Source organism: Pituophis catenifer, unplaced genomic scaffold (genome assembly GCF_029215685.1).
Source record: "Pituophis catenifer annectens isolate HBS135680 unplaced genomic scaffold, rPitCat1.0.hap2 SCAF_2, whole genome shotgun sequence".
NCBI classification, from domain to species: Eukaryota; Metazoa; Chordata; class Lepidosauria; order Squamata; family Colubridae; genus Pituophis; species Pituophis catenifer.
In genome coordinates, this window is record NW_027256882.1 from 6,182,398 (window position 1) to 6,193,491 (window position 11,094).

At 66.3% G+C, this 11,094-nt stretch overlaps 2 protein-coding genes across 4 annotated transcripts; one reads left to right on the top strand and one right to left on the bottom strand.

Annotated features, from left to right (window-relative positions):
* Nucleotides 1-438: 438 nt before the first annotated feature.
* RXRB (retinoid X receptor beta) lies at nucleotides 439-6,973 on the bottom strand. 3 transcript variants are annotated; one of them, XM_070936185.1, is made up of 10 exons: nucleotides 6,688-6,973; nucleotides 4,131-4,363; nucleotides 3,890-4,043; nucleotides 3,536-3,715; nucleotides 3,182-3,414; nucleotides 2,882-3,011; nucleotides 2,648-2,780; nucleotides 2,410-2,501; nucleotides 2,204-2,309; nucleotides 439-1,936 (listed from the first exon to the last, which is right to left on the bottom strand). In XM_070936185.1, the coding sequence occupies exons 1-10, from the start codon at nucleotides 6,971-6,973 to the stop codon at nucleotides 1,789-1,791; spliced, it is 1,695 nt and encodes a 564-aa protein (XP_070792286.1). In that variant the 3' UTR covers nucleotides 439-1,788. The 3 variants fall into 3 exon arrangements, with proteins under 3 accessions (XP_070792286.1, XP_070792288.1, XP_070792287.1); XM_070936187.1 differs by having other exon boundaries at nucleotides 3,248-3,414; nucleotides 6,692-6,839; XM_070936186.1 differs by lacking the exon at nucleotides 6,688-6,973 and adding an exon at nucleotides 6,557-6,617.
* A 53-nt stretch (nucleotides 6,974-7,026) lies between these two features.
* SLC39A7 (solute carrier family 39 member 7) lies at nucleotides 7,027-10,841 on the top strand. Its single transcript, XM_070936190.1, is given in 9 exon segments — nucleotides 7,027-7,175; nucleotides 7,355-7,787; nucleotides 8,063-8,231; nucleotides 8,407-8,493; nucleotides 8,693-8,815; nucleotides 9,264-9,337; nucleotides 9,339-9,375; nucleotides 9,479-9,675; nucleotides 9,845-10,841. Coding segments are annotated over 9 exon segments (1,521 nt in total). The 3' UTR covers nucleotides 10,097-10,841.
* The last annotated feature ends 253 nt before the right edge of the window (nucleotides 10,842-11,094 follow it).

Genomic DNA, 11,094 nt, shown 5'->3' on the forward strand with positions numbered 1-11,094 from the left:
TCAGGAGACCCGCAGCTCGGTGCGCGTCGGGCGAGAGGAGCCTGCGGGAACCCCCGGGGGAGACGAGCGCAGCCCGGCCGGCAACGGGGGTCAGCCCAGGCCACGGGGCGGGAGCGCAGAGCCCGGGCCGCCTTTTCCAGCCGACGGTATGCGGGGGATTCCCTGAAGGGGGCGGGGGGGCTTCGGGGTCCAGGAGCCCCCCGCCCCACATCCAGCCTGGCGAGGGAATCGCCCCGGAGGCGGCGCAGCGGGGAACCGGCCCTTGCCCAGGTGAGAGGGGGCGGCTTCCCCCCAGCGGCCGAGGGAAGAACTGCAGGGAGCAAAAAAAGGGGAACTTTCCCCGACCCAGGCGACCAATGAGCCGGTCTTTTGGGGAGGGGGAGGAGGGGGGGCTGTGGGGGAGGGGCTTTGCACCCAGTGAGAAATCAGACTACTACCTTAAAACCACAATACATGGTTTATTTGCGTGGTACGTAATGCAAACACAACAGCTGTGTTTTATTAACCAGGTTTGAGCAGAAGCCACAGAGAAACCTAACTAGGATTCCAAACAATTGAAACGTAGTCCGTTGCACAGAGGTGGCCGTCCGAGGACCCGGCTTGCAGGCGGCGGGAACGCCGGTCTCCCCTGGGCTGGGGAACCCGTGGCCCACTTCCAACCGCCTGTGGCCGCCGTCCAGGGGATGCTCAGGGAGCCCCCCAAAGTTTCAACATCCGTGCCTCCCCCCCCCTCAAAGGGCGGAGGTCCATCTCTTCCATAATAGCCGGGCAGCCTCTGGCGACATTGCAGTCTGGCACTCTGCACATGCTCAGAAGTTCTGCATTCCTGATTGAGGGTAAGGCGGAGGGGGAGCAAAGAGAGTGCCCCAGGCGCCCAAACAATTAAAATGGGGGAAGGAAGAGAAACAAAGCGGGAGGGGGGGGCCGCAAACGATTTGCCCTTTGGAAAAAGCAGGCTGATTAAACCAACAGGTCCCCCAAAGTGGGTCTTTGGGGGAGGTCACATAAATGGGGGAGGGGGGAAGGAAGCCTGTAGTCGGGGGAGACTGAGGGGAAGACCCCCCCTCTCCACCCCCTCAGGCCTTACAAAGCCAGTGCTCAGAGCGCGAGGGAAGGGCATCAGCCAAGGGAGGGGGTGGGGCAGGGAGGGGCTTCCAATTCGGCCACAGTCAGGGCAGCCCCCGACCCTCTCGGGGGTGAGAGGGGGAGCTCAGCCTCTGGGCACCCCAAGGACGTGGGGCAGTGGGCTTCCCTGTGCCAGGAGGGGGCGAGCAGGCTGTCGGGCATGAGGGCGTGCTCTGTCCCCCCCCCCAGACGATGCCCCTTGCATAGATGAGGGCCGATACAGTCAAAGTGCTAAGCCAGAAGAGGAGGGGGGAGCTCAATGAAGCCCCCCCCAAGAAACGGGAACCACTTCAGAACCGGGACGGGGCTGCCAGAAACCCAGTGCCAAAAAGCCGGCTGGGGGGGGCACTTCCCAAGCTGCAATGGAGGGGGTAGGAGCCCTGGCACATCCCTCCCCCAGCCCAGGGGGCTTCTCACGCAAACCGATTGGGAGGAGCAGCGTTACAGGGAGTCCTTCCCCGGGCGAGGACCCCCCCAGCACTCAGAGGCTGGCTGAGGGGGACCCCGTGATTTATGCAAAGGCGGGGAGGGGGCTAGCCCCCACCCCACTGTGGCTGGGAAGTACAGCCCCCGGCCTCAACACAGAGCACTGTGCGTGGGTGGGTGGGTGAGCTCCCGGCCTTCTTGGCAGCAATCCTCCGGTCCTTGGGGTGGGGGGTGGGGTCAGGACATCTGGTGGGGGGCTTCCAGCATCTCCATGAGGAAAGTGTCGATGGGGGTGTCCCCGATCAGCTTGAAGAAGAAGAGGTGCTCCAGGCACTTCAGCCCAATGGACCGCAGGGCAGGCAGACGCAGCAGCAGCTTGGCAAACCTGGCAGTGGGGGCGGTTGGGGGGGGGAAGGTCAGGCCCTCAGTGGGGAGGAGGGGGCTCTTGTCCCTCCTCAGGAAGGCTTTGGAGGGCCCGGGGGCTGGAGTGCAATAGGAAGCCCCTCCTTCGTTCCCTCCCCCCAAAGAGCGCGCCTAGGCAGGCAGAGATGGGGGTGGGAGGTTCTCCCCTGCCAAGGTCTCTCCCCTCACCCCTCCTTGGGAGGGCCCGGGGGGGGGTCTCCCGCCCAGCTCCCCTCCCCGCCAGCCCTACCTCCCCTGCTGATCCGGGTACTTCTGCTTGCAGTAGGACTCCAGCGAGGCGTAGACTTTCTCGCGCAGCAGCTCCACCTCCCCGGGGTTGGAGAGGCCCTTGGCGTCTGGGAGGGGAGGGAAGAGAGCAAAGATGGGAGGGGGTCACGCCCAGGAGGGGGGAGGCGATTCTCTGGGGGGGGCGGTTGTCGATGAGCAAAGCCCCACCTGGGTTGAAGAGGATGATAGCACGCAGGCAGCCCAGCTCCGTCTTGTCCATCCGCATGTCGCGCATCTTGGACACCAGTTCGGTCAGCACCCTGGGGAGGCAAAAGGGCCACCTTTGGTGGGGGAAGCTCAGCTGGGGGGTGGAGAGCCAAGAGGGTCCCCTTTGCCCTTCTGCAACCGGGGGCTCTGGTCCCAAGGGGCAGCCTACTCCCCCGAGCCCCCTTTGCCCGCCCCGCACCTGTCGAAGATGGCCCCCACGCCGGCACTGTGGGCGCTGTTGCGATGGACGTGCAGCCCGGTGGCCAGCAGAATCCCGTCCTTCACCGAAATGGACCGGTGGGAGAAAGAGGCGATCAGCAGCTCGTTCCAGCCTGCCGGAGGGAGAGAGGACGCCGTGAGACCAGGGGTTTGTGAATGTCCGGGAGACCCTCCCGAATGGGCGAGGGCCAGGCCAGGCCCCAGGCTGACTCACCGGCCCGGAGCAGGATGACCTGGTCGTCCAGGGGCAGCTCCGAGAAGTGGGGGATGCGCTTGGCCCATTCCACCAGGGTGAAGAGCTGCTTGTCCGCAGCCTGGCAGATGTTGGTCACCGGGTCATTGGGCTGCAGGAAAAAAGGAGGGGGGGCAACAGGCAGGTGGAGGGTGGGACAGGGGACTCTTGAGCCAGCACTGGGACCCCCCACGTCAGGGGGAGCCGCTCGCCGACAGCTCCCCCTCCTCCCTCCCTCCCTCCCCCACCCGCCCCCTCCTCCACCCCACCCTGCCCCCTTACCTCGTCTGTTTCGGTGGGGTGGTGGAGGGACCGCTCTGATCCCGCTGCTCCCCTTCCCCAACTCACCGAGCTGCCCCCCGTGCCGGCTCCGTCAACGCCTTGGTCTGACTTCTGCTCCACGGCCAGCTCGGCCTCCAGGATCTTCTCCACCGGCATGTCCTCGTTGGCGCCGGTGCCAGCCAGCTCCCCCTCCCCGTCCTTCTCCTTGCCCCGCTGGCGCTCCTCCTGCACGGCTGCGTCATGAATGCAAAAGGGGTGGTAGGCATTGCTGGGGGGTAGCCCCCTCCCTCCCGGAAGAAAGCAGTGGGAGGGGTGCCACCCCTGGGCCCTCCGCCTGCCGCCCCCTTGCGCTACCTTCGCGCTTCATGCCGGTGGCCAGGCACTTCTGGTAGCGGCAGTACTGGCATCGGTTGCGCTGGCGCTTGTCAACGATGCAGTCCTTGTTGTCGCGACAGGTGTAGGTGAGGTCCTTGCGGATGGTACGCTTGAAGAAGCCCTTGCAGCCCTCGCAGCTGTAGACCCCGTAGTGCTTCCCTGTGGGGCACAGGAGGGCTCACCCCATGCCCGGCATGGCCTCCTCCCTCCCTCCCTCCCTCCCTCCCGCAAAATCCCAGCCCATCCAAAGACCAGCCCCCCCCCCCAAAAAAAGATCCTCCCTCGTTCAGGTACCCTCCTCCGCAAACACGTGGGTGGCTCTGCCCCACCTACCTGAAGACCGGTCCCCACAGATGGCGCAGAGCCGCTTCCCGGGCACCAGGCCGCTGTGGGGGTGCCCTGGCAGGACCCTCATGCCCACCGGAGGCTTCACGTCTTCCGAGCTGCTGACCGAGTGGAGGCCGGACAGGTTGACTGTGGAGTTGATCTGGAAGGGGTGGAGGGGCCTTCAGAGCCGGGGCCCAGGGCCCCTGCCGCCCCATCCGCCCGCCCATCGTCTGCGGTCCCTGCTTACTTGGGGGCTGCTGACGGGCCCGTAGCCGATGGAGGGGGTGGCCGGGAGCCCCGGGGAGCCCATGGAGGAGCTGATGACCGGGAAGGGGGAGCCAAGCCCACCGATGGAGCTGGTCATGGCCGAGCCGATCATGGAGGGGTGCAGAGGGGGGGGAGGCTCAGGCGGCGGGGAGGATCCCAGGCCCCGCAAAGGGGGAGAGCTGCTGAGCGAAGAGCTGTCCGGACTCCTGCAGTCTTCAGAGGGTGGGGAGGAGGAGGAGGAAAAAGAAAGGAGGGGGGACGTTAATATAACAGTTGGAGCACCCACCCACCCCACCCACCCACCCCAGATGTCAGGTTGCAGAGTCTCTCCCTGAAGACTTCCTCCTTAGCCCCCACCCAGACTCCCACAGCTTCCTCCCTCTCCGGATATTTTGCAAGGCGTTCAGCAGTCACATGACCGGCTGGCACCCAGCCACTGCTGCTTCCTGGGACACAGGGAGGAGAAGTGGGGAGGGGTCCTCGGGACTGCCCTTTTTCCTCTCCCCACCCCTTCAGAGCCCGCCTTTCCCTGCACAGGCAGCCTGCCAGCTCCCTCTCAGCCCCATGGGAGGACCTCTTTGGGTCCCCGAGCTGGGCTCCCTCCCTGGGTGGGCCAGGGCTAAGCAAGGAAGGGGCAGCCAGGCAGCATCCCGTTCTGCCCACAGCAACTACCGTCTGCAAGGGGGCTCTGAACCCCAGTGCTGCCCCACTGGCCATGTCCTTGGAGAAGCCAGGCCCAGCCCAGCCCCTCCTGAGGACCCCCCCCCCCCACTCCCTCGGGAGGGCTGGGCTGGTTCTTTCCCCTGGACAGGGAAGGACGGAGGCTCCTCCTGAGACAGGAGCCCCCTTGGGCCTCTCCTGCCCCCCACGTTCAGCCACGCATCCTGGTGGGCACAGGTGGCGAATTCTGCCTCTGGCCAGCTCCCTTCCCAAATCATAAGTCTTAAAAAAAAAAAAAAACCTGTGAGTGAGTGGTGGGGGGTGGCTGAGGGAACCATTTCCTTCCCTTTTTGCCAATGGGGCTTGGATCCTGCATCCTGCAGCTCCGGAAAGATGGGACGAGGCCTGCTGCCCGAAATCCCGGCAAGCGATCGCTGCCAGTCAGAGCGGACAAGAGGGACCGGCCTGGGCAAAGCCAACTCGCCAGGTCCGAACCAGTGGCAGCCCCTCGGAGGAGGAACGGTGGGTCAGGAAAAAGGGGCAGCCGAAACGGTTAGGAGGCCAGAAGGGCTCAGCACCCGAGAAGAAGTCAACGCTGGGAGCTGAGGTGAGGCAGCAAAATAAATGGATTTGAGGGAATTTCTCCCTGACAGAGATCAGCACCGGAGCAAGCTGAGAGCGGCATCCCAGCCTATTTTGTTTTAGGTTTGATGGGAGGGAGGGAGGGAGGGAGGGGACGATGGGGGGCTGAGAGAAAGGAAGGCCACAGAGCTCCAGGGGTGGGGAAGGGGCTGCCCTACTGACAGCAGCCCAGACCACCAGGGCTTCAACGTCTCCCGAGAGTCCCCGTCCTCCGGTTCTCCCAAAGATGCTTCCCCCCCCCCCCGGAAAAAAGCAACCGGAATGTCTTGAGTTTGTTTGTTCCCCCCCCCCCCGAAGACGTTTCGCTCTTCTTGGAAGAAGCTTTTTCCCTTCACTGGAACCAGGGAAGCTTCTTGGATGAGAAGGAAAAGGTTTTCAGAGGAAGGAAAAGGAAACTGGCCAGAAAGTCCAGCTGCCCTTTGGAAAAAAGGGGAATAAAAGGAAAAAAAGCTCTTTTTTCCGGGGGTGAAGCTGGGGGGGGGGTGTCAAACTAAGCCAGTCCTCCCCCAAGGAGGAGAAAGGGGGGGGGCAGAAGGGGCTTCCCTGCTTCACCGCGGCCCCCTCGGATGAAAGGGGCTCAGAGGGACCCCTCCCCTCCCGGGATCAAGGCGGAGGGGGGGGGCCTTCAAGGCCGATCCTGGCAGATGAAGTCAGAGAGCGGCTGCCGAACGAATCAGGAGAGAGAGAGAGGGACCCCTCCCCACAAAAAAAAGATCAAGTCTCCGGCGGGGGGGGAGCCCCCAGGGGCGAAGGGGCGGGGCTCCGTCTAGGCTCCTCCCCTGAAGGACGGGACGGTTCCCCCCTCCCCCACGATCACCCTGGGCGCCCCCCCCGCCCCCTCCCCCTCCCCGAAAGGGGCTCCTGCCCGCGGGAGGAAGCCGAGAGGGAGTCTCGAGAGGCCGCCCCTCCTTCCCCGCGAAGGCCGAGGACGGCGGAAGGGCCGGTCGGGGCCTCCGGGCGTTGGGCTCCCCGTTGGGAAGAGCCTCGATCGGGGCGTCCCGGGACCTTCCGCCGGGCACGCGGAGCCTCCGCCGAGGGCAGAAGGGGATCCTCGGGGCGCCTCCCTCCCCTCCCCTTCCCCTCCCTCCCCCGGGCGGCCCCTACCTGCTCCTCCTCCTCCTCCTCCTCCTCCCCGTCCCGCGTCCCCCATGGCCGCGCTGGGTCCCGCCGGGCGCCCCGGACTCCGCTCCCTCCCGCCGCCCCCGCCCCCGCCGGGCGCCGCCGCCGCCGCTTACCCACCATGCACCGCGCGGCCCTCGGCGCGGCTCTCCGGCCTTGGCCAGACTCCCGGCATGCCCCGCGACCGCCGCCGCCGATTGGCCCCGGCGGGGACTCCCGGCGTGCTCCGCGGCGGGCCTGAGCGGGGCCCCTTTCCTCGCGGGGGCCTCCTCCCTGACCGCGCGGAGGAGGAGAGTTTCCGTGCGCGGACGGCCTTCCGGTGCCGCCAAGAGCGGAGGTGCCGGAACCGGGGAGGCTGAGGAGGAAAACTTTCCCCGCCCGCGTAGTCCGGGCGGCGGCCATCTTTGTTAAGGGCCGGCCTCTCGTTCCTCTACGGAGCGGCCGCGGTCGCCGCCATGATGGTGGCGGGCGGGGCGCCCCGCGGCGCCATGTCGGAAGCGGGCGAGAGAGCGAGAGCGCGTGGATGTTCTCGCGAGGCCTTGGCGCGGTGGGCGGGGCCTGGGTGCCACGTCTGGTCTGAGCCCGGCGCGTCTCTGGAAGCCGGGTGAGCCTGGGGGGGTCCCGCGGGAGCCATAGAGTGCGGGCGCAGAGGGGCCCCCCGGGGGGGGAGCCCGGCCATAGAGTCCGGGCGGAGCGGAGGCGGGGGGGGGGGCTGGGAAGCGGGTGCGACGGGGGCTCCAGGCTAAGGCGCGTCTCCCCCCCCCCCCCGATTTCCCCCGGCAGGGCGATGGCGATGGGCGGCGGAGGGCTCCGGGGGGCGACGGCGGCCCTGGCGGTCTACGCGGCCTTGCTGTGTGCCGCCTCCGGCCAGCACGGGGACGCGCATCACGGCCACTCCCACTCCCACGGAGGACACAGCCACGAGCACATCTGGCACGGCCCCGCCCACGAGGGGCCCCACAAGGACCACGCCCACTCCCACGAGGAGCTCCACGGACACTCCCACGGAGGACGCCACGACCACGGCTGCCACGGCCACAGCCACGAGCACATCTGGCACGGCCCCGGCCCCGGAGACCCCGCCCACGAGGGGCCCCACGGCCACGCCCACTCCCACGAGGACCACGCCCACCAGCCCCCGCACAGCCACGGGGGTCCCAAGCCCTCCGCCCCGCCCAGGAGGGAGAAGCTGGAGCCCTTCCGGCTGTGGAGCTACGTGAGTGGGGCGACACCCCCCCAACCCCCACCCCCCCCCTCTCTCTGTCTCTGCGGTGGGAGGGAAAGCCGGTGTGGGGTGCAGGTGGGATCCCCGCAGGGGCTGAGTCCAGAGGGGCTTCCTCTGGGGTGGGGGGGGGCAACTGCCCTCCAGAGAAGTGGAGGGGGGGGTCTCTCCCAGCATGCATCCTGGAGGGGTTTTTTTCTCCCCCCCCCCTTTGCTTTCTCCGCTGGAGGAGGGGCGGCTGCCCACCCTGCCCTTTCCCTCCCCCGCAGGCCCTCGGGGCGACCCTCCTGATCAGCGCCGCCCCCTACTTCATCCTCTTCCTGATCCCCGTGGAGTCCAACAGCCCCCAGCACCAGGCCCTGCTCAAGCTGCTGCTCAGCTTCGCCTCGGGGGGCCTCCTGGGGGACGCCTTCCTGCACCTCATCCCCCACGCCCTGGGTGAGTCTCCCCCCCACACACACACAGGGCTCCCCCTCGGCCCCACACGGAGGCTGCCGAAGCCAGCAGCAAGGTCCGGGCCCCAGGGGGACGGGACAGGGTCCGTGGGTGTGGGTGGGTGGCCCCCTCTCCCAAGCCGAGAGGCCCCACTCCCGGTGCTTCTCTCCCCCCACAGAGTCCCACGCTCCTCACGGAGAAGGAGGCAGTGGCGGCCACGGCCATTCCCACACCAAGCCTTCCGGCCACGGCCACTCCCACCAAGGTAGGGGGCGATGCAAAGTCCTGGTGGCCGAAGAGGGGAAACTCTGAAGTGGGTGTCTGGACGCCTTGCTCCCCGGTGGCCGAACTGGAGGGCAAACAGAGGAGAAGCTTTTCTTTCCCTCAGCTTTTATGGGGTGGGGGGGAATCCTTAGAAAGAGAGCCCTCCCCCCCCTCAAGAGTTGCCCCTCGCCTCCTTCCAGGCCCCGAGCACCAGCACACAATGGCCGTCGGCCTCTGGGTCCTGAGTGGCCTCGTGGCCTTCTTGGTGGTGGAGAAGTTCGTCCGACACGTCAAAGGGGGACACGGCCACACTCACGCTCACGGTGGGTACGGCTGCCACGGCCGGCTTCTGGGCTGCCCGTGGATGGGGAGGGGGATCCCTCTGGAATCTGTGCCCCATAGCAGCTCCTAAAGGCCTCCGGTGGGGCAGGGGTTAGAATGTGGCATTGCAGGCAGCCTCCGCATTCCCACAGCCAGCAGTTTGATCCTGACTGGCTGAAGGTTGACTCAGCCTTCCGTCCTTCCGAGGTGGGTAAAATGAGGACCCAGATTGTTGGGGGGCAAGAGAGGGCTGTGAAGCGGACTAAGGGCGGTTGCTGTTACAGCTCTGGGTCCATCTGCTGACTCCTCCTCTGGGTGGATGAAACCCTCCGGCCTCTTTCTCCCCCGGGAGATTTGGGGCAGGGAGGCCCAGCGGATGTGGGGACCCATCAGGGCATTTTCGTCCTTAACCACCTCCTGCTTCACACGCTTCCTCCGTCTTTCCTGCAGCTGCCAAGGCCAAGAGCAGCGATGACGAAGGGGAGAAGGAAGAGGTCCGAGGGCCGGCAGGGAAAGCAGCCGCCCCCCCCTGCCAGGAAGGCAGAGGCACCTCCAGAGTCTGGTGAGGGGGGCTCGGGGCATCCGGAGGGGCGGGCGTGCTGGGCTCATCCGGCCAGAGCATCCCGACTGACCTCTTGCTCCCTCTCCTCCCCCCCCTCCTCCAGCCATGCGTGTGGCCGGCTACCTCAACCTGGCTGCTGACTTCGCCCACAACTTCACGGACGGGCTGGCCTTGGGCGCCTCCTTCGTGGCGGGCAGCACCGTGGGCGCCATCACCACCCTCACCGTGCTGCTCCACGAGGTGCCCCATGAAGTGGGCGACTTCGCCATCCTCGTCCAGTCTGGCTGCACGAAGCGGAAGGTGGGTGGGGAGGCTTCCCTCGTGGACCCCGGCCCAAATGTACCTCCTGGGAGGACGGGCGTGTGTGTGTGTGGGGAGGGCTGGGGGGGGCACTACGGGTCCTTAGTTCAAAGTGGGGCACGGGGGGGGTCTCCCTGGTCTCGGCTGACCGGCCTCCTCTCCTGCCCAGGCCATGAAGCTGCAGCTGGTGACGGCCCTGGGGGCGCTGGCGGGCACAGTCTGCTCCCTGCTGGCGGAGGGCGTGGGCGAGGTGGCCACTGCCTGGATCCTGCCCTTCACGGCCGGCGGCTTCATCTACGTGGCCACCGTCTCCGTGATCCCAGAGCTCCTGCAGGAGGCGGGACCGGTCCAGTCCTTGCTGGAGGTGCTGAGCCTGCTGGGCGGCGTAGTCATGATGGTCTTCATCGCCCAATACGAGTAGAGAGGACGAGGCGGAGATTTGGCGTTGGGCAAGGGGGGTCAGCAAGGCCGCTGGAAGGAGCCGCCCCTGCCCGCATGGGTGCCCCCCCGCCCCCCCCCCCCCACGCTGCTCCAGAGGACTCCACGGAAGGCCCGGCTGTTCCTGTCTTCCAGGGCAAGGACAGGAGCAGGAAACGGGTCTGGCCGTCCAGGGGACCAACTTGTCTGTCCCACGGGGCACCCTGGGAACCGGTGCACCTGTACTGTTTGTGTATGTGTGTGTGTGTATGTGTGTGAGTGAGAGAAGGGGGATGACAGCGAGTTGTGCACTTCCTTGCAATTTCTAAACCCCCCCCCCCAAGCTTTCTGCTGGACGGTGCAGACCCAGATCGCATTCCCTGCCCTCTGTCTCTTCCTCCCCACGCCTGGCCTGCTGAGGGAAGAGGGGCAGAGGGGTGGGGGTTGCGGGGGGACAAACAAAAATCATGCTTTTAGAGGAGCCAGTTCAGGTGTTGGTGTGCGAGTGTGAGTGTGAGTGAGAGAAGGTTCCGGTATACATTTCTTTCGTATCTCCTTTTTTATATGATGGGTGGGGTAGAAGCGGGGTGAGTGGTGGGATGGGCGAAGGGCTGCCCCCTGGAAAGCTGCCAAGGGCTCCCGGCCTCTTATCTAAGGAGACGTGGCCGTCCACCCAGCTTCTGTTTCCGGGAGGGAGGAGGAGGAGGAGGAGCCAGGAAAGGGAGGAGGAACTCCTTCAATAAAGACGTCCAGACTCCAGAGGTTCTCCTGTGGTCTTTGTGCTCCGGATGCTGGAAACGCACCCCCCACCCTTGGCTCCAGGTGGGGGTGCTGAGCGCCCTCCCTTCCTGCAGCTTCTCACGTCCCTCCCTCTCCCGCCACACCTGAGCAGGGGGCTGGACTAGAAGACCTCCAAGGTCCCATCCAGCTCCGTTCTGCTCTTTCCACAGGGCTCGATTTGTGCGTTGTGATGTTCCACTAAAGTGCCCCACAAGGGCCCTC

Coding starts and splice junctions, on each gene's coding strand:
- RXRB (XM_070936185.1), bottom strand. CDS start 6,973: ATGGCCGCCGCCCGGACTACGCGGGCGGGGAAAGTTTTCCTCCTCAGC. Junction 4,364..6,687: donor GGCCGCGCGGTGCATGGTGG/GTAAGCGGCGGC, acceptor CACCCTCTGAAG/ACTGCAGGAGTCCGGACAGC. Junction 4,044..4,130: donor GGCCCGTCAGCAGCCCCCAA/GTAAGCAGGGAC, acceptor CACCCCTTCCAG/ATCAACTCCACAGTCAACCT.